Source organism: Pocillopora damicornis, chromosome 3 (assembly GCF_964200805.1).
Source record: "Pocillopora damicornis chromosome 3, jaPocDami1.2, whole genome shotgun sequence".
Taxonomy (NCBI): domain Eukaryota; kingdom Metazoa; phylum Cnidaria; class Anthozoa; order Scleractinia; family Pocilloporidae; genus Pocillopora; species Pocillopora damicornis.
In genome coordinates, this window is record NC_142672.1 from 15,811,603 (window position 1) to 15,839,530 (window position 27,928).

Consider the following 27,928-nt stretch of genomic DNA (forward strand, 5'->3'; position numbering starts at 1 on the left):
TTTATCATAATGAAAATACGAAATAGGATTCCATTTCTGGGTTAATCACCTCGATCATTCAACATGCCTTGAAATTTTTCTTGGATAGTAGATTTTCTCAGATAGGTCAAGACAATTTGAAATTCCTTTCGTAACGCGCAAAACTTTCCTAAACCACTGATTGTCATTAAGAATATCAGGATGGAAAGATAAATTCAGGAAAGGACGAGAATTTGTTAGAATGAAGAGGATCGACACTGACTCTAAAGGACTAACTTAGCTTAAGTTTCTCAAGTGTAGCTCTCTTGACCTTGCGTGACAGTATTTGATTGTATGACAATTGTTCTAGCCAATCAACGTACAGGAGTTGACACACCTCCAACACACCCTTTCATCGAAATAATTTTTGAATAAATATAACTGGCGCCGCGTCTAACAATATGGCCTTTTGTTATCCAAGCTAATAATTTAAATTGCCATGGCGCAGTTCAAACTCCCGTTTACATGGCTGATGATTTTGCAAACGACAAAGCTTTAATCGAGAAGGGGCTTTACAGTTACTACAACTCTTGAAAACTCGATCGAAACCTTTCAAAGGTGAGTAACGAGAAGTAGCTGAAACTTTTGAATTGCTGCAGAGAAAATTATATCTTGTGTTAAATTTTCGAGCGACACCTGACTGAAAATTATATTTAGACCATCTGCCTTTGTATAGAAAAACTCAGTTCCTTTTTCGTGTTGTGCTGTTTCTGCCCCTTATGTTGCATCACGCAGCTCCTTTCTGTGATTTGAATTACATAACTCTTTTTGATCGTACCTAGATGATACTTTCGGCTTCGATTATTATGATCAGGAGTCACTAGTATGGCGATATCGAGTTCGAGCATCTTTTGCTCGATTTCTACAACCGTTTGTGCCGCCAAACTGACTGGAGACAGGGTGGCCGGAGTCTTAGGCAATTTTTCGTAACTATGGCCACATTTCCGACCAGTTGTTGCATGGATTCACGGTGTTTTTGAGGAGATAAGAGCGGTTGTCTTGTAAGTGATTTTTTAAGTCAGTTACGATTTGACAACTTAACATTCTTTCGATATCAAATCACTGATTAATATAAAATTCCTAGTCTGGCAAAGAGATCCTAAGTTTTCTATTTCTTCGCTTTCTATATTTTGTTTCTTGGTATCGTGCGTAACAAAAACTTTGATGAAGCTGAATTTTCAAGTTTACTTATTCTCTTGAGTTTTTTAAACAACGTTTACGTGAACTATCATTCTGGTGAAAACCTTGATTCGATGACGACGCCATTTGATTTGATGATAGGATCAGTCAGAAGCTTTCGATGTATTTTCGAGAAAAGAAATTCGCAATCACACAATTATGGGCCTTTCCAAACGAGTTCGGCTCAGTTAGAGAGACGAATTGGACCTCTGTTATGTTCACACGCACGTTGTGCGGTAACTAAGGTAGAGAGTGTTTCTTACCTGTGGGCAGAATTTCCTGTTTGTGGTCGTCGCGCGAATGCAGATATATCCTCTCGGTATTCAAACAATTCATATATTTTCTCGTCAAAAGCCAAGTTCTTCTAAAATTTATTTCGACCCTTGCAAGGGCTATTTTCACCTAGACGGAAAGCGTTTTCCTTAGGGGCGTCTCGCCATGTCTTTGAAACCCTCAACATTTACCTCCCTCGTATTGCTCGTCCATCCACATCTAACATATTCAGGGAGAACATGTGTAATTTTATTTAAGGCAATTGCCCATGCTGCACATGAGAGTCATACATCACCGACTTTGCCATCCAAAGGGAGACATGTTGCTCAGAAAGAGGGCTAGTCCAAGAGACAAAATCATGCAACACAAGCAGCGAAGCCCGACTCTCTTCGAGCTGGCGGCGATTTGAGCACTTAATAAGTCCGCCAGGTATCGCACGTTCCTGACTTCGCTTGCCAGCTCGAATATCGAGGGCTTCGCCGCTGGTGTTTCGGCGCTAGTAAGTTTCACTGGAAAGCGATATGATTTGAAATGACACAAGCTCTGCAAAAGGAAGTATTAATGAAATACATGATTCTGCGGTAAACTCATTTACAAAAAAAACAATAACAATATGGCTTGCAGTTGTATGCTGTGTTTCCCGGAAATACTTCCCGTTCCTTCGCTCAAGTTATTGTCATAATTTAGTATTTTCACATTATTGTCCATACAGTTTTGCACAGTAAACCTCGCTTTTCAATTATTCATAGCTAGCTGTGTGATTCGAACAATTAAATTCCGTCGTGTAAATTTATCTTGAATGGGGTTTGATTTGTTCCAAATGGCAGATTATTTGCATGAAAATTTTAGATGACTGGTATTTTTGGTCCGTTGCTGGTTTAGAGAACTGATTCTTTACAACTAAGACCTATCTTAGTCTATTTTAGATATCTGTTCGACCAATCAGTCTTTCTATGAACATTGCTTTCAAGTGATTACGGTATATTGTTTGATGGTTCAATTATTCATAGCACAGGTCGCTGCTTTATATGATTTTAAATATTTTTAGAGCTCGTTAATAGCTGAAAATCGATGGGAGCCACCAATACTTTAACGTGCAAGTTTTCGTCAGTTACGGAGCGCCTTTTCCGTTTTTAAACGCTAATTTTTGACGGTTCTTTGGAAAGGAGTACGATTGTGGTACTAGAAAAAAAGAAACTCCCTCTGGTTGCCAGGTACGATACAAAAGAGTTTTAAAAGTTTCTCGTTCGGAAGAAGTTACAATACAAACCTAACGTACCCGGAAAAATGATTCCTGTGTACTTTATATGGAATATTAGAACACAGTAGATATATCATGTACTTAACCTAATTGCACTGTGACAAGACTTACAACTAATAAAGCACGTGTACATTATCCCTAAACACTTTGAAGAAAAAATACATTGTACCAATCCTATCACTTGGGAATTTCTCAGTGATTGAGTGTGCGTATCCATTTCTCCTATGATCACCAGATCATAGCCCGCAATGTATCGTTCATCGTTAGCTCCAGAATTTACTACAGTAATTCTTACTTAGCTTTGACGACTGAATGGTTAAATATGGACATCCTTAAGAAAAAAAAAATTCTAAAGATGGTGTAGATCAGATAAGGGAAGGATCAAAACGATGTATAATTATTCATTTGCGAAGGAGACAGACGTCCACAAGTTTTCCCGCTTTAGACTAGTCTTCATGTTTACGTTCAACTTAGCTACCGTTGACACATTATTTTTCGCTTTCCTCTAGGTTAAAATATTTTTGTATCTTCGCTGTTAGCAATTGACACTATCGGGCTGTGACAGGATGACAATAATTCCGATGAAACCAAACATGTTCTCATTGGAGGAAGTTTCATACCACAACGACGTGTCTTCCTGTTGGATTGTAATTCAGGATAAAGTGTATGATTTGACTAACTTTTTGTACGAGGTAAAACTCCGAGTTGAACTCGTAAATTTTTAAATATATTAAACATTTTTGTCTCCGAACGATTTTTTCGGAATGGTAAACATTTTTAGAGAAGTCGTGCTGAGAGGAACTTAGTTCCATGCACGTCGACAGTTGCGGTGACCCTTAATGAAAACTACTGCTCTGTAGACCCAAAGTACACAATGTCTATTACCTACGAAATTGATGATAGCCACGTGGTTAGCAATATCAATTTTCGAGCTCAGTTCTTCAGAGAAAAACTTATGACACCCGACCAGTTATAATGAATAATTGCAATATACAATTTTTGAAGTTTTTAAAGTATAGGAGTAATTAATCCAGTTGTTGGTAGTGCAGCCTGTAACGGCAGAAAACGTTATCTTTCCAGCTCGAAATGATACTGTTTATTAGCTTGCAGTAATAGTGGCAGGTTGAAACTAAAAACATAAATAAGATTTAAGTTAATTTATTAAGATAAACAAACTACAAACAAAAAATCAAGACAAACAAAGTGAAACGAAAAAATATTTACATTGATAACACCCAATATATAACTGTAAAATCGACTTCTAAAACAGAGAACTGCGCCAAGCTTGACTTTCGGTAAACTAAGATAATATGAACTCCTGAGGTAAACTGACTTGATAGTGATTATGCTTAAAAGAAACTGGCTTTAAATACAAGAGGACTGCGAAATAACGTATGGTATGAGAAACGTGCGAAAAAGGTGTACCTGACGAAGAAAAACGCAAACAAACGTAACAAAAAACATTAACGAGGAGGTATGAAAAAATATAAGACGAAATAAATAAATACGTATTACACGAAAAATGACTAGCAAGCGCTTAGATCTTACAAAGCCTTTGGTTGAAGATTTTTAGTCCAGTATTAACCTAAAAGAAGTGTTATACATCATTGTTTCAGCATCCTGGAGGACTTGAAATAATATTGGAACATGCAGGTGAGTGAATAGCTGATTCTGCTCTTTTGGATTTTCCAAATCTTTAATATTTGGTATAATGCAAGGGTTGGGAACACAGTTGCTAACTTTTCGGTCGTTATGGGGAGTTAGGCATAAGAGATCCTCTTCTGGTATTTTTCACTTTCGAAAATATGCGTAAGTGTAGTATTTCACTAGACCCAGCTCCGAAATGAATGACACTAAGCATTTTCAAAACTGTTGCAGGTATGGATGCAACCACCGTATTCCACGACATAGGTCACTCGACGGAAGCCAAAAAGATTCTCTCGAAATACTTTATTGGAGAGCTTAGAGAGGTTAATTACTATATACGTGACATAAAGTTTTAAAAAATGTCCATTCCACCAACTTTGCTACACGTTGCGTGGTTGCTCCAATTTTGCAAGGATGGTCAGGCTTTTTTCCCGGTGAACTCGATAATATCAATAAAAGAACAAAATAGTTAGGATACCATACTTCCTTATTTTATTTCATCGACGGTTACAAGGAAAAAAGTGGCCTTTACGAGTTTTTCAATTGATTTCCATAGTTTTCCAAAAGCAACCCCTTGAGAGAAGGGACGAAAAACACTGATATCATGGGATGTATCTAATCGGGACCCCCCTAGATTGAATGGTATTTAACCGGCTAACGGATTGTGGGTAAGGAAAAGATTGTTAACAGTGGAGTTGATCGTCGTCTTTCCAACAGTGATCCTTGTGGCTCTTAGAGCTTTCATCTCGTAGTCCACTTGGTAGTTTATCGTCTTAGTGTGGAGGAAATATAAATAATTTGATTTAGCAATCATCATATTGCTCCCTGAAGGCGCTTTGGAAATTATCTGTGGTTAGTTCCGTTAGGTAACGATCATTTCCCTCGTTGCAGACCGACAGAATCTACAATGACAAGCCCAAGCCTTAACGGACAAACAAAGGTGATAAGCTGCAATGATTACAAGGACGATCATTAGAGATATCATATGTTCTCACGATTACGAGAACATATGCGATAACTTTAAGGAAGCTCCGTTTCTGACGTTTGAGTCCATTTTAGCGTCGTCGTAATAAAGAACTCTGGATCTCTCATTAAAATTAGGCTGGATTTTGATGAAGGTGAAAATATCCTAACCTTATTCCATCAAAGAGTCTACTAGTGGCAGTGAACGGGGGGGGGGGGGAGGGGGAGGGGGGAAGGGAGGAATCAGGGAAGAATCCCAGTGGACATACTAGTCGAAACTTTAACCAACCGCTGATGGAGACCCATCTGGATGTAACTTGCGTTCTATTTCATTCCTCGAACTTTGAAAATTTCCTTTCCTAAGTTTCCATAGAGTCTTCATATTTGTTTAGTGTGCATATATCAAAATAACGACATTTCTTATGACGAAAGCTGTGTAGCATGAAAACTGCAATTTTATTTTGCGGATTGGCAAATTTTTGTCTTTTGCAGTTAAAACGTCGGTTCGAGATGAATGAAATTCCGATGCAGGTAACTATTTTTGCAAATGTTTTTGAAAGCAGCAGAACAGCAGCATTTGGGGAAATGTAATATTGTTAAATTTCCCAAAATATTTCCCGCGAGTTGGAAAACGAAGGGTGAGGACTTACCTCCCCCCAGCTTCAATAAACAAAGACCAACTCGGCGAAAAGCCCAAACAACACTGTTATGTTGACTTTGATTTTCACTTGTACTAGTTACAATCATGTCACATATGTTGAAAAAAGGGAAAAGCTTTCGAGGTTTTACATAGCACCTCTGTCAATAGACTTTAAATCTCCTCGATCTGGTCTTTTGTTCCCTTTCTGTGACAATTCTTCCTCGTCTTTCATTCTCACGACCAGTTACACGTAGCAATAGGCTTTCACAATTCCCACGATATTAGCGTTGACTTCCGTGTGAGTGAGAGGTTGACGGTGTCTTTCAAATTTCGACTGTAAATGTCTTTTCTGTTTTTACCAAACTGTTGCTCATACAATTAAAAGTATTCCTCTTTGAAAATAATTTCCGCATATGGCAGCTTAAAGTTTACGGATCGCTTGGCTCAATTAACATTACTTGATGTTCATCTGTTGTTGAAAGGAAGCTGGATAGCTTACTCGATTTACAAATTTTTAACCTAAAATTATGTTGTTAATCTTTAGGAACTAACAAGAAAACACTACAGATGATGATGCGTTTGGCAACCTGGGAATACGACAAGTCTATTTTCCGTAGGTGCGAAGAACAATGGAAGTGATTCTTCTTTGTGAAAGAAGTTAAACCCTTAAGAACTTACTCTGAAGACAAAGCCAGTCATACCCACTTTGTCTTCTTCCGGCAATCCCTACGGGGGCAGTGACATGAGAATAAAAAAGACCCTGGGAATGCGGTTAACTGCTAATGCACAAAACACTCCACAAGATAGAGCGATGTCAGCTTTATTGCTACGAGATATCTGTAATTTGAACTCAAGTTTTACTTAGGCTAAGTTTGGTCCTTGAGAAATCTGATCATTAAATCGAGCAAAAACAGGCTAGCTATCAAAGTAAGAAAAGTGTTTCAATAAATGTTGTTTGTTTGAACTACTGCTTTGACTACCTGTAGGTTAGCCATTCAATTTTACAGGTCAAATGACATCCTTTTGTTACTAGAAAGTAATGTAAAACTACAAACCTAGATTAGCATGTTAATGTTTAAGTTTAAAATTGATGGGCACAAAAACTGTCAGGAATGCAGTAAAAGAGAACCACTGATGGAATGTGTTAAATGTTACCGCTTGTTTACTTCTGTGCCTTAATACAAAGACAGGGGAACGTTTGGTCTTGTAAGATATTTCGTGATAACAAAAGGAGCTTTTGATTTTGTCTGATTTCATCCTGCAATAACCTAAAGGGCGATTTCTAAGAAACATCAACTTTTGAATCGAAATTCCTCTAAGTTTTTCTCCACTTAACATTCGAGGCAGTTCTGAACTAGGAACTTAAAGAAAAAACACAATACTACGGGGAACGAGTACCTTAATATGTTAATTCATATCAGGCGTAAGGGTTTTTCCATAAGGTACCGTTTTCGTTAAGATAGGGGCCTAAGTCCCAAATATACTTTTTATGTTCCTCTTTTTGTCTGCAACACTTTCTTTCTCGTGTGCACATGATACATACAAACTGCCGCGTATCCCCCTTCCATGAATGCGCAAAGCTACAATCATCGATACCGGAAAGGAGGGAACGAGGGCCTTTGTGAATCCTGCATTCTACAGACTTAAACGCCCTTAGAACCTTAGAACCATGGTGCAGTCTTCCTTCCTGATCAACGTGTGTTGGCTGGAACTCCTGCGTCACTCCTCCCTGGGTCCCTTCGACGGCTTTCCATGAGCCACCTTTTTGAGGAACCAAATTCTGTCTGCTGGGTAACTGGCTAGGTTTCAGACCTTGTGCCTGGGTTTTTGCAGCTGTTTGCTTTACCACAGTTGCGTAAGTACATATCTGAGTGGTATTTGCACCGTCTTTGTGGGTGCCTGTTGAAGCACCCGTCATTCCAGACTTCGGAGACTCGTTACTGGCAGCTAAAGGCAAATCAAGAGCTTCATTGGCTGACTGGGAGTAGATTTCCGATCCAGATGGACAGGAGGCAAGTTCCCTTGGTAGCTTTTTACCGTCCTGAAAAGAGGTGTGGGCTTCTACATTAGCAGGAATTCTTCTTAGCTGATTGACCTTTTGGTTTTTTCTTCTCGATGGAACAACACTCTTTGCAGCATTACCACCAAACTTTGACTTCCTCATGGATGAGTGTGGTGTTCTTCTTTTCCCTTGCTTCCTGTTCATGATGGAATTATAAGTGTCCTTGTCGATAGGATCAAATGCATAAGGACCAGCGACTGAGAAGCCAACATAAAACCAGAGGTCGTCTTTACTCTCTCTTGGATAAAGTGAGTCGTCAAAATGAAGTTGAATTCCGTGATATGTTATGATTCCCTTTGACTTCTTTTGACCTCGTACTCGCAAGAGTGTCTCGGATACTTCTTTGCTTCTCCAGAAGTCAGTTTTTGATTCCAGCTTTTTCTCTAGCTCTGGGAACTGTTGACGGCTTACTATGGCAGAGAGCCCCATGCCATTTCCAAGAAAGTACTCTGTAGCGGATTTACGAGCACCCATGCCTCGCCTCTGTCGAACGTTTCTCCAACATTTTTCGACAGACTTTGATGCCTCAGAAGTATTGGTTGCCAAACTTCCATTTGGAATTGGGAAATGGATCATATAGTTAAAAAGATGCGCCCATTCTGAATCAGGATTCCTCTTCACCCACTTCTGCACAACACTCTCGAGTTCTTCAACTGGTACTTTCGTTTGTTGTAAACGCAAGCAGGCTCGACAGAAAATCACCATGTCGTCATGGTTTCCACGACCCCGCTGAAAAACTTGTTTTAGGAGATGATAAATTCTTAAAATTGCCTCGTCATCAAGGTTGCACCAGGCGCTATAAGATGTTTCATTTTCCCTGAAAAGGACATCTTGTACCACTTGCCTATGGTGGAGTGCTGCCTCTTTAGCCTGGGATAATAAGTCCTCTTGGGTGTCCACAATCTCACTTCGGTCAAATTCAGTGATCTCGTAAAATTCTCTTCGCAACTTGCATGCCCTGACATTTGTACAGCTTAGGCGCCTTGTTTCATTTTCATCACAGGTGGTCAGCAGCTTGTATTTGACATCCTGAAAAAGTTCGTTAAGTGTGTCCAGAAAGATTTGACCAAGGCTCTGTATAAAGCTGTGATCTTCTTGCGGAAGCACGTCTGCCATTCCTGTTGGGATCTTTCCCCCTTCGAGATACCTTGTGTAGCTGCTATTCTCCAGATAGAAGCAAGGTAAGGACTTCACGATTTTCAGGAGGAGGACAATGACTTGTATTTTGCCAATCACAGAGTAAAGGTTGTGTCCGTGTTTTCCCGGTATTACGTGATCATACACCTCCAGTGCTTTGCGACCTATGTCAATGACATCGGGCATTAAAGCCTCAAGATCATGTCCAGATTCAGCCTTCAGGTCTCTCAGGCGTAGAATGTACAGAACACCTTTGGTCGTGTAATGGTTTCTGTATTTAGGTTGTAGATTAATAGCGATATCAATTGCAACGTGGGCAGCTTGATCACCAGTTTCCGGCATGGTCTGCATGGCTTCCCCCTCTCTGTTTGAATTAATTTCATCAAATAGACGACTGTGTAAAATGTCCTCTCCATCAAACTTTTTGAACCGCATCTCATAACCAATGAATCTTGCCAAATACTGCCAGGCAAACGCTATATATTTCGTTTTCCTTGCTTTTTGGCAGACCGTAATAAGCAGATCTAATGTTCTTCGGCTGCCATCTTCTCCTCCTAGAATTTCCAGTATTAGAGGGGAGTACCGGGTGCGGACATCATAAGATCCCTGTTCTTCGGTTTCGATACTAGTACTCATTTCATCGTCAGCCACGTCCTCTTCTTGCGGAATGGTTGCTTCATTAGATACCCTCTCACGGTGCAACAGAATCTGGAAAAGTTGTTGTTTTAAATATTTGTTGACATAAGCCGTTCCTCTATCGGCATGTTCCAAAAGTTGTTCTGCAATTTCTTTCACATTCATTTGTGATTTGACGAATTCGCTGACAAGAGAGTGTGCAGGTCGCCAGCCATGATACCCGTAGGTTTCGTTGAATTCATCGAGAATAAGACCTCCGAATTTGTCATGAGTATAGGACACTTGAGCACACTCTGAATCTGTCTCACCACTTGCTTCGTGAAGAAAGTCAACTAAAACGGAGTGGGGTAAAATGTCTGCACCATTACTATAAAAATGAAGGAAGCAGCAAAAATGGAGCAGCCTCTCATGTGCGTCACGAGAATCTCCGAGGGTAGAAAGAGTGCTCTGGATGTGATTGCGAACTCGTTCCTCAATCTTGACATATTCCCGACCGAAGAGCTCCAATCCAAGCCAAATAAATCGTCTTTCTCTCTCGAGCACTTCTTCAGCCTCTCTTCGACGTCCCTTGTCGTTGGTCACATTGATAAGGATGTCCTTTACAAGGATCATTTCATCTTCATCCAGTTGACCAAGCGGTTTGCTATCTGAAGTAATGTCTGCACCAGTTTTTCCGACTGGATAGGTGGCGATGATAACGCATTTTGTTCCTCTCTCTTGTAATCGCTCCGACAAGCCTTGAGTGTCGATCTCAGGGAAATTATCACTAAGGATCAAAGCAGGAGGCGAAATGCTCTGAGATTCATCGTAGCCAAAGGCTTGAAATTTTGAGATTTGAAAGTCAGTTGTTGTCTTTGAAATTAACTTGATTACAGCACAACGATATTCTTTTCGTTTACTCCACAGAATTCTACGGCATAGAGTTGTTGCTCCCGATCCTGGCTCAGATAGAAGAGTGATTGTTCTTACAGAGCAAGAATCACGGGCTAATGCTTTCAAAGAATTGACTGCCTGCTCAATCTTCTGAATTAGCTCTTCCTCGAGGGTCCTTTGAATGCTGTGGTTGTGAAGCAAGTTTACCTGGCTGACTTGTCCTCCTTTGTAGAATGTGTCCCTTGCTTTTTCAATTTCTTCCGTTGAATTTGTTAACCGAGGATTTGGGCAATAAATTTCAAGATCCTCCCAGGAGTGGATAATTTTGTTAAGTACCTCAATGGGACCTGTGATGAAAGGGAGTATCGTAGTAGCTCCTTTTTCCTGAAACTCAGTAGGTCCGACCATCATGCGAACAATTTCTTTCAGTAACTCCCACGATATATTGCTAATAGAGCAGTCTCTGAGTCGTCTTTGTAAAGTGGGTTTTGAAGCCTTCATTAACGCATCTAAAACTGAATCATTCTCACTGATGATGGTGACACATTTCTTTGCCACGTCCCCACCAAATATGGTGAAACAGCTCTCGGATATGTCTGCCATCTCTGTGATGGCGTTCTCCCCAAGACTAAGGATAACAACAATCAGTCGCTTGAGAGGATAGTGTTGCTTGAAGGCGGACAGAGCACGGTAGAAATAGTACTTGGCTGAACACGTGATCCATTCTTTGTCTTGAAGATTCTCTGGTTGTAAAATCCAAGTCGTTCCTTTTGTGAACAAAGTGCAGTTTTTGTCATCAATCCAATCAGGCGAAAAGTCTTTGAAGTCATCCAGAGTTGTGATACTTGCTCTGGGAGCATCATTCATCTCATTACAAATAAAATGTAATCCATCTTTCTTTGTGGCAGGATCAAACAAGTCAAAAACAGCCATCCAAGGAATATTTTGGAGAAAAGATAAGTGAGGAGTTCCTCTGTACTTGGGAGGGACTTTGTTGGCAATAAGAATGTAATGATACTGTTTGAAATCCAAATCACACAATCGGTCTTTAACAATGGGAATGAACCTTTGAAAGTCTGCATCATCGGGGCGTTGTCCTAAAAGTATGGCATTATACACTATTTAGAACCTGTACATTATCAAGAGCGAATCACTGACAGGATTTGACCGTTAAGAGAACTGTTACAATTATTGCAATTTCCCAACAAGGTCACTCGAGGGTCTTTAAGATTTTGGCCGTGTGGAGCTCCTTCCTGTGCTGCTTGGCCACCTGATTTGTTAAGTTTGATTTTTTTTCACAACGGACAAAATAATAAACTAAAATCAGGAATGCGATCCTATATCCTTTAGGCGGTGAATGCTAATAAATTGCAGTGTAGCTCTTACATGAATTTGTTTAAATGAATGGCGTAGGGAGCTTCTACAAGCTAAAAGTTATCCCGTTTACACATTTGGCTACTTTTTCCTCGGTTTTTGTTTGTGTCATCGAAACAATTTTATAGTATCTGATAGCCCTTTACAACCGGCCAAGATGGCGATTATCCCGGTGTTAGCATGTGCTCGGCAGAAGCTTGGAAAGCGTCAGGAACAATGATATCATATAGTGTCTTGTTGATGTATCTGGTCTCTATGTAATCCAATTCAACGTGCGTGAAACGACTTCTTTGAAAATCGAATTGAACATGTATTTGAACCGTTGGAAGTGACTTACTGACCTATTGACAAATTATATTTAAGGGAAAACATTAACCTTATAATCTGTTACTGCACATTTACTTACCAACTGATAAGTCACTGGCACCTGGCAGAGAAAGAAGGATAAGAAGGGTTCATAATATGGCACTGCTACACGTTTGAAAAGTGCTATGTCGGCACTGTTCCACTCAGAGAGTATGATGACATTCAGGTAAGACGTTGGGCAAGTGAAAATGAACTCAAATCTGGGTCCAAAATTAATTCCCTTTTTGGTCTAGTCTGTTGAAATCCCCGATCGTATTACGAACGAGATGCACGAAAAAAACTTAATGAGCGGAAAACTAAACGTGGGGTAAGAGGGGGAATTAGATACCTACAGAAATGAATAAAGAGGCTCTCAAAATGTGCTGAAGTGGTAGTTGTAGAGTTGGCCTCTTCAGAGCTACTTATATGGGTAAGCGCGTTTTCTAAACAATCATGTATTACCTAGTCTCTGAAACCTTCGCCTTTCATTTGAGAGTTATATTATGTGTGAGCTGTAATAGAACACTTACCCGATGTTTCTCGTTTCCACTCATCGAACTTTGTCGTTAAAGGCTCTCTCACTTGCCATCTTACTTCATCTTGTTTCACACAGGCCGATACTCCATTGGTCCTGATTGCCACGTTATCAAGCTCATCGCCCTTTACTTTGAAGAGATCGTGAAGTCCTTTCTTTCCATTCGCATCCTTTTTCTCATCCGTTGTCTTCTTCTCGATCCAGCGTTTAGAGTGATAGACATTATCTTTGCAGAATCGCCAATCTCTGGAAACCTCAATTTCTATCACATATGGATTGACTTTATCTCCTTTGCTTTTAACGGGAACAAAGTATAGATTTACGCAGTTTTGCTCTCCTCCTTTTTGTAGTGGTCCACCGTCACTCTTGATGTGGTTATCGAGTAAATCTTGAAATGCTTTCGTGATGTCGTCTTTAATATCTTCAACATCGAGTCCAGTTATTTCTCCGTGTCGAAACTTTGAACCCTCTCTTTGATTATCTTCAACTCCAAAATAAATGACACCTTTTCTATCGCCATTTAAACAGGCACAAATGAATTTTTTTGCCTTTTCCATTATTTTCCATGGAAGATGTGAGGATGGTACACCTGCAAAAGATTTAAATTCCACCTCTCGGTTTTCTACCGAATCCAAAACAAAACCTCTTTGATAGGTGAAGTCCTTTCCTACTGTAACTCCAAACTTCCTCCGAGAGCCTAAAGAAATATAAAGGAAATGTATATCTGTTTAAGTCAAAGATCTTGAGCTCGGGGCTAGAAAAGCTTGAATAAAGGGAATTGAACTGTTAGATGAGCTTCAAGAAAAACTATAAGTTTTGAATGAAAGATAAATGAATGCAATGAACAGACCTCAACCTCTGGAAAAAGTTTTTTGTACTCGTAACCGGCGATCGATCCAGACAAAAATTTTTTATATTTTTGTCGACAGACAAAAACTGACAACACTAAAAGACACTGCTGCTTGAATTTTTCAGCCAGTAACAATAGGGCAAAAACTATCGATCATCTTAAACTGGACCGAGTTAAAAAACTCGAGAAAAAAGCTGATGAATTCGAAGTCACTTTGAATTCATCAGCTTCTTTCTGATGATGGATTTCGCGCTAGCGTTCCTTTCTAAAACTTACTTAGCTCTGATAATCATATTAAACCACCAAATGATATTATAATTCCTACATGCCAACATGAAGGGAAGGATAGAAATTTTTTTTAAGATTTAAGATTTTAAGTTTTGTTAAGTCGATTCCCTGCTTCGGATGCAGATAAAATGTAAACACTAGGATTGGTAGCTTACAGAAGATGTTTTGCAAGTCATGGATCACCCCCTTGTTGACGAGGAAAAACATTCTGGAAGACACAGTGACAGCCTTACGCATTGGTCAACAACGCCGCTTGGGCAATGGACTTTGAGAATTACTGATTATGGCATCAAATCTGGCTAATCAAGGTGGCGTGGATTACAAGAATCCCTATGAGTGCAGTGCATCTTGCCACAGTGAGAATTGAAGACCTGAGTAGGATAGCACGGTGAGGCACAAAAGAGTTATCCGGCTTGCTCACTTACGACCCTCCAAATTTTCACAACATCGCCCATTTTGGTACGAGAAAAAGTTTGATGGTCGCATATCACTTGGGGCTTCATGAACATCAACAGGGTCAATGGAAAAGAAACTCCAGAGGCATGAATACCCATGATAAAGAAGCTTAACAACATGACATCCTCGAGAACGCAACATCGAGATACGCCAATTACACCCTTTACAAACCAACCAATCACAGAGAGGAAAGCGTTTCTCTGGGTAACACAAATCTAAGTGGTTGGTAAGAGAAAACCACAGAGGTCTCTATGGAGTTACCACAGTGATATGGAAAGCTATTTAAAACTCTCAAAAAAAGTGAAATATTTTGTTCCACAGTACAGAAAAGTGCGGAAAGGCATATCAAACTCAACATGCCTTGTTTCTACCGAAGGCGTCAATGAAATTCCCCAGGTGCCAACCCTTACTAGCTGCTAATTGATAGACTCTGTGCATACTCACATTTCATGTGCCTTGTGGACTGTAGAGTACCTCCAGAAAGGCCCTTTTCAACCATTTCCTTTGGTACTTCGTGTGGAATGTTCCCAGATAAACATGTATCCGAACTTACTCTCTTTGTTTCCTCTAAGGACACAGTGTCGGTGTAAGGATTGTTGTTTACATCGTTAAAGGAATTGCTCTTAGGCTTATGAAAGCTCTCACCTTGATTTCTTCGAGTAGAAAGCGTTCCTTCGTGAGAGATGAAATGATATAGATAAATACTAAACTTCAATTAAATCGGAAAACATATTTTAACAAAGTTTTGGCGCAGGCTGATTCACTGTATGCCCTAATTCCACGGATCAACTCTTTATTTCTGATTTCGAAGACCCTGATTTATTTTTCCAAACAACTCCTCTGTGTTCCGGAAAAATAATCAAACGTTTTAGAGACTTTGCATCATTCGCACATTAGTGGTGAATTTTTAACACGACTAAGAATTTGCATGTTGATCGAAGCTCGTTATAGTTTTGTTGCGAAAATTGCATGTTGGTCGCAAAAAATCATGGTTTTGACAGGTTTGGCACGCGTTTTGTGGTAGCGAATGCAGTCGAAAAATTTGGTAGCGAACTTGTAAAGGTGGGGGCGAACTTGTTTCACATAAGGGGGCAAACTCGCAAAGGTGGTAGGAGCAAACTTGCAGTGAGGTGAATTCACCATAAATCGTCTGCATGAATTACTAGTCATTTACTTTAATTGCTTGCTTTAGGGGAGAGGCTCACCCAACAACGCCTGTGGGAGAATTTGCTTTTAATTTAATTTAAGATTAATTTAATTGATTAATTTAATTTAAGATTAAAGCAAATTGACTGAGGAGGATTCGTAGAAGGTGCGATTGACGGAAGGGGCTTCTTGTCCAAGGAGTTACTAAATTACGGGCGACGAGCGGGGGAAGAAGGAAAGATAGAAATACAAGTGGTCAGCGGGGAAGCAAATTTAATAGATCATATAGAAACATATCAGTTGTAGTTGTGGAAAACAATGGTGTTGTAAAGCCGAAATGTCAACAGTATACTTCACTGTATAAAATGTTAAGCAGTTTTTCAAAAGCGTTGATTGCACATATATCTTTTACTGCTGTAATAAACAATGGAGGCATCGGAAAAGGCATCGGTGGCATCCGGAAGGTACCAAGAAGAATTATATTTACGCTTTGTGACTCGCTGCGTGACGTGCGTGACGTGCGTGATGAAAAAAAGAAAACCAAAGCCATGGTCCCCAAATAATTCTCCCTCCTAACCCCAAAAAATTTTTAAATTTTTCGAAACTTCGCCTGTTCCTGTTCGTAGGTCCGGCCAAGCCTCTATGGTCATTGGCCTTCGTATAGCCGCTAACTACGGCTTATAAATACAGGCGTTTAGTGTTTACTTGTAAAACTCCCCGAAGAAGTCTACAACAGTTAGATGAAACGCGTCGGAGAGTAAAGAAATTTTACAACTACTGTTCGCAGAGTCCTGCTCACCAGTTTGGTTTTAAACATTTTTTTAAAAGAATTAGATGCGATGGCTATAGCCAGTTTTTCTATGCAAGTTGTCTGGATATACCTTTCGTGCAGACGCTTACACAATATTTCACCTGCCGCTAGGTTCGGACGTTAAGTTTTTATCCCGACTGTATTTGTTAAATTGAATAGGAAAAAAATCACTTCGAAAACAGAATTATTTTAATCTTTTGAAAAAAGGTCTCGTAAACGAGTGGCCTTGATTATAGATGTATAAACACTTAGGCCTTAACTTGGCTGTTTCTTGAAGCTCAGTGTTTTCCTACTTGCCTTTTTTCACGTGAAATGGGGCGATTGAATATATATGAAAAACAATGAAAGAACTACAGCTGATGGAAATTTTAAATTTCTTATCTTCGGCTGTGGACACAAACAAGTTATTGTAGAGTTGGTCAGCTTTTAATTTTTCCGGAATCGAAAGTCGAGATTGCAAAGTTCAGGTGAATAGCAAGCCTATTGTGATTAACTCCTTAAACAAGTCAAGATACTTTTTTTTCGTCATACAAGAAGTTACATATTGTAAATATCATTCTTCTTGATGCCTTTCCCGATGCCCCCGTTGGTTAATATAGCAGTAAAAATATTGTCGCAGTCAAAGCGTTTGGAAAGTTGCTTAACTTTTTAAGGTCCTCGCAGTCATGTGCACTACTCAGGCAGTAGTGAAAATAAGGCCTGAAAAAAATTCAGACCTGTACGGGATTTGAACCCATGACCTCTGCGATACCGGTGCAGCGCTCTACCAACTGAGCTAACAAGCCAACTGGGAGCTGGTCATGATGTTGGTTCTAAATAAACCCGTGAAGTGATGAAATAAACGGTTGTGAAAGTCATATATTTGAACTGCGGATAAAGACGTGAATGAAAGTGATCCTCGCAGTCATGTGTACTACTCAGGCAGTAGAACCAACATCATGACCAGCTCCCAGTTGGCTTGTTAGCTCAGTTGGTAGAGCGCTGCACCGGTATCGCAGAGGTCATGGGTTCAAATCCCGTACAGGTCTGAATTTTTTTCAGGCCTTATTTTCACTACTGCCTGAGTAGTGCACATGACTGCGAGGATCACTTTCATTCACGTCTTTATCCGCAGTTCAAATATATGACTTTCACAACCGTTTATTAACTTTTTAAGTAGCAAAGTATAACTCGGTAACATTTTGGCTTTACAACACGATTGTTTTCTGCAAGTTACAAAACGTAAATTTAGCTGTTCTTGATGTTTTTCCGAATGCCACCGATGCCTTTTCCGATGCGTCCATTGTTTCTTAAAGCAGTAAAAGATGTATGTACAATCAACACTTTTAAAACATTGGTTAACATTTTAGTTCGCGAAGTAAACTGTTAACATTTCGGCTTTACAACACTATTGTTTTCTGCAAATACAACTGATTTATCTCTATATGAGGTATTAAAGTTGTTTCCTCGCTGACCACTCTTATTTCGGTGTTTTCTTCTTCCCCTGCTCGTCTCCCGTGATGTTGTAACTCCCCCTTATCCATCCGTGTTTCTTAACCTTTTAACTCCCAAGATCTCATTAGTAATTCTCCTTACTGTCTCCCATACAGTTCTGTGATGTTAGTTTGGAGAATTTGTTATTGGATTAACTTATAATCCCCAACTGAAATTTTCCTTTTTCTCATCTCTTGCCTGCTTGATATTGTATTGATATTGTGAGGAGAAATTCTGTCCTGGTCACTCATGGGAGTTAAAGGGTTAATTAGTCGTTTCCTTAGGGGACAGGGAACAGGGGGAAGAAAATTGGGTTCACGTTTCTTTGTTAGACAGCCAAAGGTTCTTGCTTGTTGCAAGCCTTTGGGAGAGATACTGTTGTACACTGGTACCCATTACTGTTATGCAATTCAAACAGTCAATTTATCAGCACAATACATAAAAGAAAGCATTGAGCTTCTCTTACGGTTGCTGGATGGAGGTCCTTTCTCTTTTTTAAGAGAATTCTGATCAGCTCTTAAGCCAGAAATTTCGTCGTTCTCATTGGGAAAGTTTCTCGAGGACATCGCTCCACACTGATTCTTTTCTTCAGGAATGTCTCTCTCAGCTTCAATAAATTCGTCATAAAAAGGTGAGATTTGGAATTGAGTGATGTCGACAAACGTTTAAAACGTGAAAATAATGAAGCACCAGTCAAATCGTAACGATAACACTATTAATAAAAATAACGATAACCATAGATAACGATAATGATAAGTGCGATGATTAAAAAAGTTAGGATAAGATGTAACAGAAACAAACGGACCAGGCCGAGACTTTCTTAATATTGACAGTTATTAAATTGAGATCTTCCTGATAATCACTTAATAATGAACGCTGAAAACTTCTTCCGCAGAGAATAAAATCAAAGGACAGATGAAAAAAAAGAGAGGAAACTGGCTAATTTAACAGACTAAAATAAACATCAATACATATTCACGTATATCATATCGTATATGATTATTTTTCCTCTGTTAAGGCTCTCGTTCTTATCAACGACTTGCCGTTCTTCGTGTTATCTTCCCAAATAGATCTATGAGCAGATGATATCACTGTAACATCATCTGCTCATTATGAGGACGCCGCAAAGCTCCACGATTTGCAGAATACATCTGTATCTGAGGTCACCGAATGTGAAAATGCCAACAAGCTACGACTTAACATGGACAAGACGAAAATATTGATTGTTTCTGGGAAACGTCTGGACAGAAACGTCTGGACAGAAACGTCTTATGTAACAGTACGAATTCTGGTTAAGAATATATGAAGGTCTATTCATCACTTCACGGGTTTATTTAGAACCACCATCATGACCAGCTCCCAGTTGGCTTGTTAGCTCAGTTGGTAGAGTGCTGCACCGGTATCGCAGAGGTCATGGGTTCAAATCCCGTACAGGCCTGAATTATTTTCAGGCCTTATTTTCACTACTGCCTAAGTAGTGCACATCACTGCGAAGATCACTTTCATTCAAGTACGAATTCTACAAATGTTTGTTTCTATCTACAAACGTTACGCTATCGACAATGCTGATCCTAGCAGTATGCAGGACGCGCGTCATATGAACTTCGTAATAGAGCCTCTGTGGCTCAGTGGTAAAGCATCGGAGCGCTGAATCCAAAGGTCTGAGGTTCGATTCCTCGTGGGGACTCAAATTTTTTTTTCTTTGTCCTACGCTCGTGACAAGATGGAAGCTCAAAATTTACCATCTCTCTTATTTCTATCCACGTGAATGAATGTTTGGAAGGTTTTTTTTTTCCAGTGGCGTAAAAAGATTGTTACAAATGCAGACGCCTGTGTTTTTTTCCGGTACTCTTTTGCAAAAAAGAAAATTCAGCTTTGTAGGAGCACACATGCCTAACTAACCATACAGTTGGGTGGGATAAGTCTGAAATTAAATCAATAGACGTTTCCACCAGCGCCTTTGTTTGGAGGTCTGGTATATCAACTCTGCCCATGCTCCTTTAAATTGTGATGATGGCGGCTTACTACCTGACGCCTATTTACACCTCGTCAAAAAAAAGGGCATTTAATTAGTGAGCATATAAAAGGACCTCTTGTTGCAGCATTAAGATCACTCCTGATGAAGGCACTAGACAGGAGTGTTGAAACGTTGGGTCTATGAATTGTAACTTCTCGGTTACATTCGTTAAATCTTCAAACCAAAGTTGTGTCAAACCATGTCTGATTGTCCGACAGATTGCCTTGTGAACTTTGAAAAAAAACACAGCAATCATTTTAGGTCATTCCTTATTTAAGTAACCACAGAGAGTCAAGACAGTCGAAATTTTGAAAGTGTGCGCGCTATTTGTAATTTGTACTCGTGTTACATGAGAATGCACTCGTTTTCAATCCATCAGAAGTTTTTCGTGTACATCATTTGTATAAATAAAGATATTAAAATATCGATATTTTTATTAGCACCATAACATAGCGTGAACAAAGCCTACCAATGCTATCGTGATGTTCTAAAAGAATTGGTTCATATTTTAGCTGTGCGTATATCGAGAGCGGTATCGAGAAGCTAGAGTTGCTCTCGGCTGCGCCTTACTCTTACGGTTTTCTAGTGTTCTCCAAAATTTCCGCGTACATCCACACTCAAGCCACCTAGGAATCAATTCTTTATTTTATACATGTACACTGTAAGAGGGCCACAAGTTTATTAGCCTTTTGGCTATTAAGTGTTACCCTATTTAGGTAAAGAGTTTACTTACTCTCTTGCTTCCTTACTAAACTACATGTTTTTTGTTTGTGGTTTCATTTCGTTTTGTTTTCTTACTTAGGGTTAAGTTTTTTTCATTCTGCTTTTATTGTACCCTCTGCGGAAGAAATTTTTGAGGCTTCTTGATGTTGTTGCCAGAATGCTTAAAACCACCCGCATGATCTTTCAATTGTCAACCTGCGAAATGCACCTACATGTAGCACCGTCAAAAGGATTTTAAGCAGCTTAAAAAAAATAATTGACGAATTTTTAATGAATTTTACAAGTTTGTCAGCTGACCTTTATGGGTATGGTACTTTTTAAACCAGTGCCGACTAAATTCAATAGCTGGACCAAGTTTCAATTCCTGCAATGGAATGATATTGCAAGATCCGGTTGACCGAACATATGATACTTACTAATTTGACAATAAATCGCAATAACTCTTCGATACTGTCTCAAGAATCCGGCTCTACTTAGGATTACGAATCTTTTCTTTCTTTCTGTATTTCCTTCTTTCTTTCCAAGTTCTTTCTTTGTTTCTATTTTTCGTCTTCATGTTCTTTTTTTAGGCCGTTCTCCCTGAGCTTTATCACTAATTTTCGTGTCTAAATCATGCGAATTCTTCAGTTACCAAACACAAACTCTTATCCAAAACAGAAGATATTTACCTTTGCAAGAACATTTCTGAGTTCTTCCTCGGATTTTAGAAGCACCACTACTTCATCCTGCAGTCGGATGATGAAAAATTCATCAAAGTTACACAGACTTTTTTAACCATTGGCTGAAATATTTGTCGTAGGAGATAAATGGACGATGAATACGGTACATAAAACTGGTATAAGGCCAAATGCGAGAAAGATAACATTTTTCATGAGTTTTAGCTGCTGATATGATCAGTGTTGATGTGAATGGGATTTCCTGTTAAGCCTCCATGGTATGGAGAAATGTTTCATACGAGTCAAGCAAGGACCATTTGATAGGGTGTTGAGATTGTTAAGCGTCAGAAACCCTTCGCTTGGGCACCTTTCATCAGTAGCCCCTTCGCTTAAGTTATTATTGGACCCAGGTACAATGAAACGTTTCGTCGATGCGATTCATAGATTTAAAAGTGATGAGACTCAGATGAGACTAGATATCTGTTATTACAGTTATTCAAGTTTATGCCTTTATAAATAGGAACATTACGTTGCGCGAAGCAATTTGTTTACGAAGAAAACAGAACTCTTACCTTCAGACCCTGCTCTTTGAAAATTGGTATTAAATACATAAGATTTAGCTCATCAAGGACAGCAAAGACATTCTTAAAGTCAGAATCTTCTGTAGACAATAAATATTATCACTGTTAAAACGATCTGAAGGGGTTAAGGGAGACTCAACACTAGCTTGTTTATTTTATAAAAACGGTTCCTTAAACAGAGCTGATCAATATGATAATTGCAAATATGGCCTCCTTTTCATTTTGAGCAAGATAGCGACAAACGGTGAAATTGCTTTATTTCTATATATTTTATTTCGTGATGCTCAAATAGTATGAAACCTTCGTGGTAATTTTCTCATTTCCTGATCAAGGAACATCATACCTGAATATTCCGTTTTCCTCTCCTGTAAAGTAAAGAAAAATCTTGGTTAATCTCTCCGCCTCTTAAAAAAATTGGGTTTGAACACTATGATTCCCTCCTGCTTTGACGCATTTTATTTTTGACTACTCACTTTCGCCCTCAGAGAGCTATTCACCGAGGTTAGGCACAAAGGGGTTAAACCAAAGAATGGAAATGTAGCGAGATGTTTGAGCGAGAAGCTGTTTGAAAAAGGTTTTGTCTTTTAGTTTAATAAATGTTAATTTGTCAGAACTGCGAACGTGTTTGTTCTTCGAAGCTTCCTGTTAGGAAGAATATCATCATCCCAATTGTCAAATGTCTGTCCTGAATATTCGACCTCAAACACGAAATGAAATTATTTGTCCCTTCCAAGGATGTGCTAGCGTTTGGTTCAATCGTAATTGTTTCGAGCAACCCAATGGTTTAATTTTAGCTCTAACTCTGTAAATTTGCCATAACATTTTTATGACCAGTCAACCCGGTGCTCTAAATTTTCCTCTTTTTTGACCAAAAATTATTTCGATCTTCTTATCTTACGTGCTTAGGGTACTCTACTTAATACCTTTGCGATCTTCGAATGAAATGACTTATGTTGTCAAATTTATTGTCCCAGTTGGAAGACGTTAATATGGTTAATTATTAATTGGACAGGCCACCATGTTCCTTCTATGTAAACAGACCTCACATATGCCACGGTAGATTCGTCTCGTTTCCGCTGTGTAATTTCTGAGAATTTCTCAAAAATGAATCAATGGTTTCACTGTCTACAGCCGTCCGAGTTCAACCTCTTAGGGCGATATTAGATAAAACTTCCATATTGTTGCTTTACAGAAAGTTAGGGAGTTCATGTCTTTAATTAATTTAAGGTTATTCAAATCATCAGTATCAATCTCAAGAATAAAATAATGAAATTAAAGAAAGCGCTAAGAACTGCGAACCGAAATAGCTCTGGAGTTCCCTAAACCTAAACCTCAGCGATGCATGGTTAGGCACAGAATAACCAAAATCTGTTATGACGATTATTTTGTCAAGTCTTCAAGCTTCCTTGGGTATATATTAAAAATGGAATTCAAAATACATTTCAATTTTCTTGAAAGTGAAATTATAATATTTTTATCCAAACTACGTGACACGCCGAAAGACACATGACTACTAATACTAATTCTCTCTTTATACTATAATGCATGCAAATGTTCATGGACTACAGGGAGAGCACGGGCAAGGAATGTAATTTAGCATGGGAGCAGTAACCCATTACGCTAACTTGCGAGTAGAATAAAATTGTTGCATTATATTTAGCACCTTTTGAGACTGACTAACTTTAGTTAGAGAATTAACAATATTTTGGCTCACTAAGTGAAGGCATAAATGAGGATTCAGGAATCCATACAGCATATGATTAATGTCGATTAAAGAAATATTGTAGAGGATCAATAGTTGGATGATGTGTTATAAATACATCCAGTAGGTAACGGAAACGTAAATTAACGTCGAGTCCCGAGCTGTCACACGAATACTTCGTAGGAAGTGTTCCACCAGAATGAAAAAGAATCTCCCAAATAAATAATCTACATTTTATTATTTTATTTTACACATACGAGCTGCGAATCAATTCTAAAATGAACTTGAAGGCTTGATATATTAAATTTCAACATCATCCCTTCGGCGTTGCGACTGATTAAAAACGCCACGGAGACTAAAATAGGGAATTACATCATGAATAGTGTGTGTAACGTGCACGCAAACTTACCATTTCATGGGAATTATGCCGCCGATGTGAGGCCAGTTACTCCGAGAGATTGTGAATTACAATCAGACTTGCCCCTAGAAATAAAACTACCAAAGAAGATTCTTGAAGGCAACCTCTTAGCATGTATGGTCATGCGTGGTATGTATAGTTATCAGCAGTATGTCAAATTGCATCAGTGATACTCAAACAATGGCACACTACTAATTAAGGACCACTGCTGCGAGCAACAATTATGGAAAAACCCCTTTTGTATTACCATTAACTCGCTCAAAAATTGTTCGGTTTAAAGAGCATCTTGTTGTAATTACAGCCCTAAATAATTCGGGTTCTTTTGGCATGTATTTCGTTAAGTTTTAGAAAAAAATGAAAATGTATTCACCAGCCTAGGTCGGTACGTAGTGGAAAAAACTGTATCCTTTGTCTTGAGAACCGTTATTCCCGATACAGACCTCCAGGCTGGCGAATAACATACATTTATAATAAGAATCTCAACACAGATACATAGAGCATGTAGTTTTTGCTGGTTCAAAACCAATTGTCTGATGTCCCTTAGACGTGCAATAGATGATAAATATTTCAGAATTATCTAGACCGACCTTTTTAGGTGACACAAACAGGTGCCATTATTTAAATCTGCTGAACCTAACACGCTGTACGTGTTTAAAACCTTTCTTTTTCTTTATTTCCTGGCAACAGGTCCATTGGACCATTCTCGATTCTTCACTTTCTTGCCCATCACTGCCCAGCACCTAATGTTCCCTAGGGTTATAGGAAAGTGTAAACTTTACCTCGTTACAGTTTGTAACAAATTTCGGCCGAAAACTCGCCCCTTTACAGTCCAAAATTGAAGTATTATCTAATGCACATAGTGTTTGGAATCGAAATCAGAAAATTTTGAGTTTAATTATACCTTGCCGAGCTGCAGGGAAATGATATTTCAATGAAATACTTTTAGAGCTTGATCTTCTGTTTAGCTTGAACTAACCAGGCACCTGATGTTGTGAACTTTATTTTGTTTATTTCTACACAATATATTTTTCACTCGTTCAAACAGAGATGTCGTTGGATTCAAAGGCTATGACTCTTCCAAACACCATTGCGTAGTCTGTTATTCTTGAATATGGAAAATGGCCTTTTCAATTTTCCTTTCTATTCAATCTTTTTTGCGTCTATCTAGAATACACATCCGTGTTTCATGCCACTGCGTAGCATTCATATTCTAATAGCCTCAGTGGTTCAAAATAATGACACCAGTTTTTTTAAACCTTAAATCTCGCAACAATTTTGACTGAGTACAGCTGAGGTGGCTCTATTCGAAGCCAGTTCACAAGGAACAAAGAGATTACATCTGATAAGTATATATATATATATATATATATATATGTTATATAAACACTAATGCATTACTAAGTGAGCTTTAGTGCGAAACATGATATCTTCATAAGTGAAGATAACATGTTACCTTCGCACGTGAAAAGATCACTGTTGCTGAGGTTACGTATAAAAAATCGCGTCTTTTGACGCAGCACCTTTAACACTGGTACCTTTGTCAAAGATTGATAAACATTTACCATTACTGTTTTCCTTTCAGTTGCTGTTACATCTTGTAAAGTGCTTAGTTTTTGCAAGCTCCTTAAGTTTTGCCATTGAACGTTTTTTTTGCTCTTTATATTGCATTGAGCATAACTAGCATGGAGAAAAACGTGGGCTTTTTTTGTCTAACGATACTTTTTCCTAAAGCTGGTTTTTTTTCAAAATGGAAAATTCTAAAGGCCATTATTTAAGGATTAAAGCCCTTTATTACATTGTAACAGAAACGTAATTTGTATTTCGTTCACGCTTTACAGGCCATGTACTTCTTCCATTCCTTACTTGTGACACGCTCTACTTTAGCGTCACGTTGTTCTATTTTAAAAAGGCAAAGTGAAATTATTTTGTATCTCATCGGTGTATATTTGGTCATCCATTCGCTTCGCTCACTCGTGAAATACTTTTCAACACTCGAAGAAATAGTTTGCATCTCCGCGCGGCCATGTTATTCCAGTTAGAATCCAAGAGACTCTCTCCTAAACCTTTAAAACTTTCATTGCTTTCTAACATCAGAAATAATTACGCTTTCTACACAAAAACTACACCTACTACACCAAACTATACCAAAACTACACCAAAACTACACCAAACTACACCAAAATTACACCTACTGCACCAAAACTACACCAAACTACACCAAAACTACGCCTACTGTACCAAAACTACACCAAAACTACACCTACTGCACCAAAACTGCACCAAAACTACACCAAACCACACCAAACTACACCAAACTACACCAAACTACACCAAACTACACCAAACTACACCAAACTACACCAGAACTACACCAAACTACACCAAACTATACCAAACTACACCAAACTACACCAAACTACACCAAACTACACCAAACTACACTAAACTATACCAAACTACACCAAACTACACCAAAACTACACCAAACTACACCAAACTACACCAAAACTACACCAAACTACACCAAACTACACCAAACTACACCTACTGCACCAAACTACACCAAACTACACCTACTGCACCAAACTACACCAAACTACACCTACTGCACCAAACTACACCTACTTCACTAAACTACACCAAACTACACCTACTGCACCAAACTACACCAAACTACACCTACTTCACTAAACTACACCAAACTACACCTACTGCGCCAAACTACACCAAACTACACCAAACTACACCTACTACACCAAAACTACACCTACTGCACCAAAACTACACCAAACTACACCAAAACTACACCTACTGCACCACAACTACACCAAACTACACCTACTGCACCAAAACTACACCAAAACTACACCTACTGCACCACAACTACACCAAACTACACCAAAACTACACCTACTGCACCAAAACTACACCTACTTCACCAAACTACACCTACTACACCAAAACTACAACAACCACAAAACTACACCAAACCACACTAAATACATCAAACTACGCCTACTTCACCCACTACACCTACTACATCAGGCTACGCCAAATTACACCCACAAGACTGACGAAACTATACCGAACTACAGCTGACAAAGATCTCAAAAAACTTAATTTCCAAAAAGAAACAAACAAAAAAAAAAGCAAGACTTCAGAATTTGAGGTATAGATTTATAGCTAAGGCTTCGCACTGGCCCTTTTTCGCCTTACCACCAACGGTAAGCTCTGTTGGATGAGTTCCACCCTGGAATATATGACCGACTTTCGAGTTTTCTAACTAAGAACTTACCATATGTCCTTTAGAAGCCTCGCTGACGAATTAGGGATCTACAGGAGTCGCCTGTTATTGGACAGAACGCCAAATCTGAGCTCTCGTCCAAGCAGTTTTGTGCTATTTTCGATCGTGCCGGAGGGAAGTTTCAGAGATTTGTCTCAGTCAAATGAACGATATTCCACAGTAGAGAAGCAAGCTACACCTCCTTAGCAAGACTTTCAGAAATAAAAGTCGACAGCAGAGTCAACAGTTGCGCTCGGTTAGAACCCGTCGCTGAGGCCGAGGCTTGGGATTCAGGTTTGCCTTCCGAGCATCTTGACGCCATAAAACTACCAACAGCTGTGCCTGAACTGTTCGTTACTGTATCACGGTCATGTGACTGTATTACTGAACAAACCTGCTAGCCATGTCATAATTGTAGATTTAAATGAAGACAGTGCGTCGGTCGAAATTGTCTCCAAATCCACCGAGAGTGGCTTTACTTCTGACGAATCTGTTGTAAGCGCTTGTGACAATAGTATCGAGCCCATTTCTTCCAGTTCAGATTTGGATGAGAAACGCTTAAGTGGTTACTTGTGGAATTC

At 39.1% G+C, this 27,928-nt stretch overlaps 3 protein-coding genes across 5 annotated transcripts in view; 1 reads left to right on the top strand and 2 right to left on the bottom strand.

The window, feature by feature from the left end:
* The window catches only part of LOC113668017 (cysteine desulfurase), a 34,822-nt gene extending 33,172 nt beyond the window's left edge, over nucleotides 1-1,650 (bottom strand). Inside the window, exon 1 of the mRNA XM_027183903.2 lies at nucleotides 1,461-1,650. The gene's annotated coding sequence lies outside the window, so the exon portion shown is untranslated. The remainder of the gene's footprint in view (nucleotides 1-1,460) is intronic.
* Nucleotides 384-7,480, top strand: LOC113668019 (cytochrome b5). 3 transcript variants are annotated; one of them, XR_016185220.1, is made up of 7 exons: nucleotides 384-576; nucleotides 3,241-3,423; nucleotides 4,348-4,384; nucleotides 4,610-4,701; nucleotides 5,270-5,318; nucleotides 5,834-5,872; nucleotides 6,526-7,480. XR_016185220.1 is itself a non-coding variant. In XM_089201583.1 (5 exons), exons 2-5 carry the CDS (start codon nucleotides 3,298-3,300, stop codon nucleotides 5,303-5,305), a joined length of 291 nt encoding a protein of 96 aa, XP_089057709.1. In that variant the 5' UTR covers nucleotides 392-576; nucleotides 3,241-3,297; the 3' UTR covers nucleotides 5,306-5,475. The 3 variants fall into 3 exon arrangements, 1 of the variants encoding a protein (XP_089057709.1); XR_016185221.1 differs by having other exon boundaries at nucleotides 442-576; nucleotides 3,271-3,423; XM_089201583.1 differs by lacking the exons at nucleotides 5,834-5,872; nucleotides 6,526-7,480 and having other exon boundaries at nucleotides 392-576; nucleotides 5,270-5,475.
* Nucleotides 7,399-27,874, bottom strand: LOC113668036 (sterile alpha motif domain-containing protein 9-like). Its single transcript, XM_089199479.1, has 9 exons — nucleotides 27,742-27,874; nucleotides 21,936-22,024; nucleotides 21,376-21,432; nucleotides 21,005-21,071; nucleotides 18,434-18,574; nucleotides 14,982-15,209; nucleotides 12,939-13,640; nucleotides 12,470-12,490; nucleotides 7,399-11,786 (listed from the first exon to the last, which is right to left on the bottom strand). Exons 1-9 carry the CDS (start codon nucleotides 27,872-27,874, stop codon nucleotides 7,399-7,401), a joined length of 5,826 nt encoding a protein of 1,941 aa, XP_089055605.1.
* Between the last annotated feature and the right edge of the window lie 54 nt (nucleotides 27,875-27,928).

Coding starts and splice junctions, on each gene's coding strand:
- LOC113668019 (XM_089201583.1), top strand. CDS start 3,298: ATGACAATAATTCCGATGAAACCAAACATGTTCTCATTGGAGGAAGTT. Junction 4,385..4,609: donor AATAATATTGGAACATGCAG/GTGAGTGAATAG, acceptor AAACTGTTGCAG/GTATGGATGCAACCACCGTA. Junction 4,702..5,269: donor TTATTGGAGAGCTTAGAGAG/GTTAATTACTAT, acceptor CCCTCGTTGCAG/ACCGACAGAATCTACAATGA.
- LOC113668036 (XM_089199479.1), bottom strand. CDS start 27,874: ATGGGCTCGATACTATTGTCACAAGCGCTTACAACAGATTCGTCAGAA. Junction 15,210..18,433: donor AGGACCTCCATCCAGCAACC/GTAAGAGAAGCT, acceptor TCTCTCACGAAG/GAACGCTTTCTACTCGAAGA. Junction 11,787..12,469: donor TGCCAGTGACTTATCAGTTG/GTAAGTAAATGT, acceptor CCATACTTTTAG/GACAACGCCCCGATGATGCA.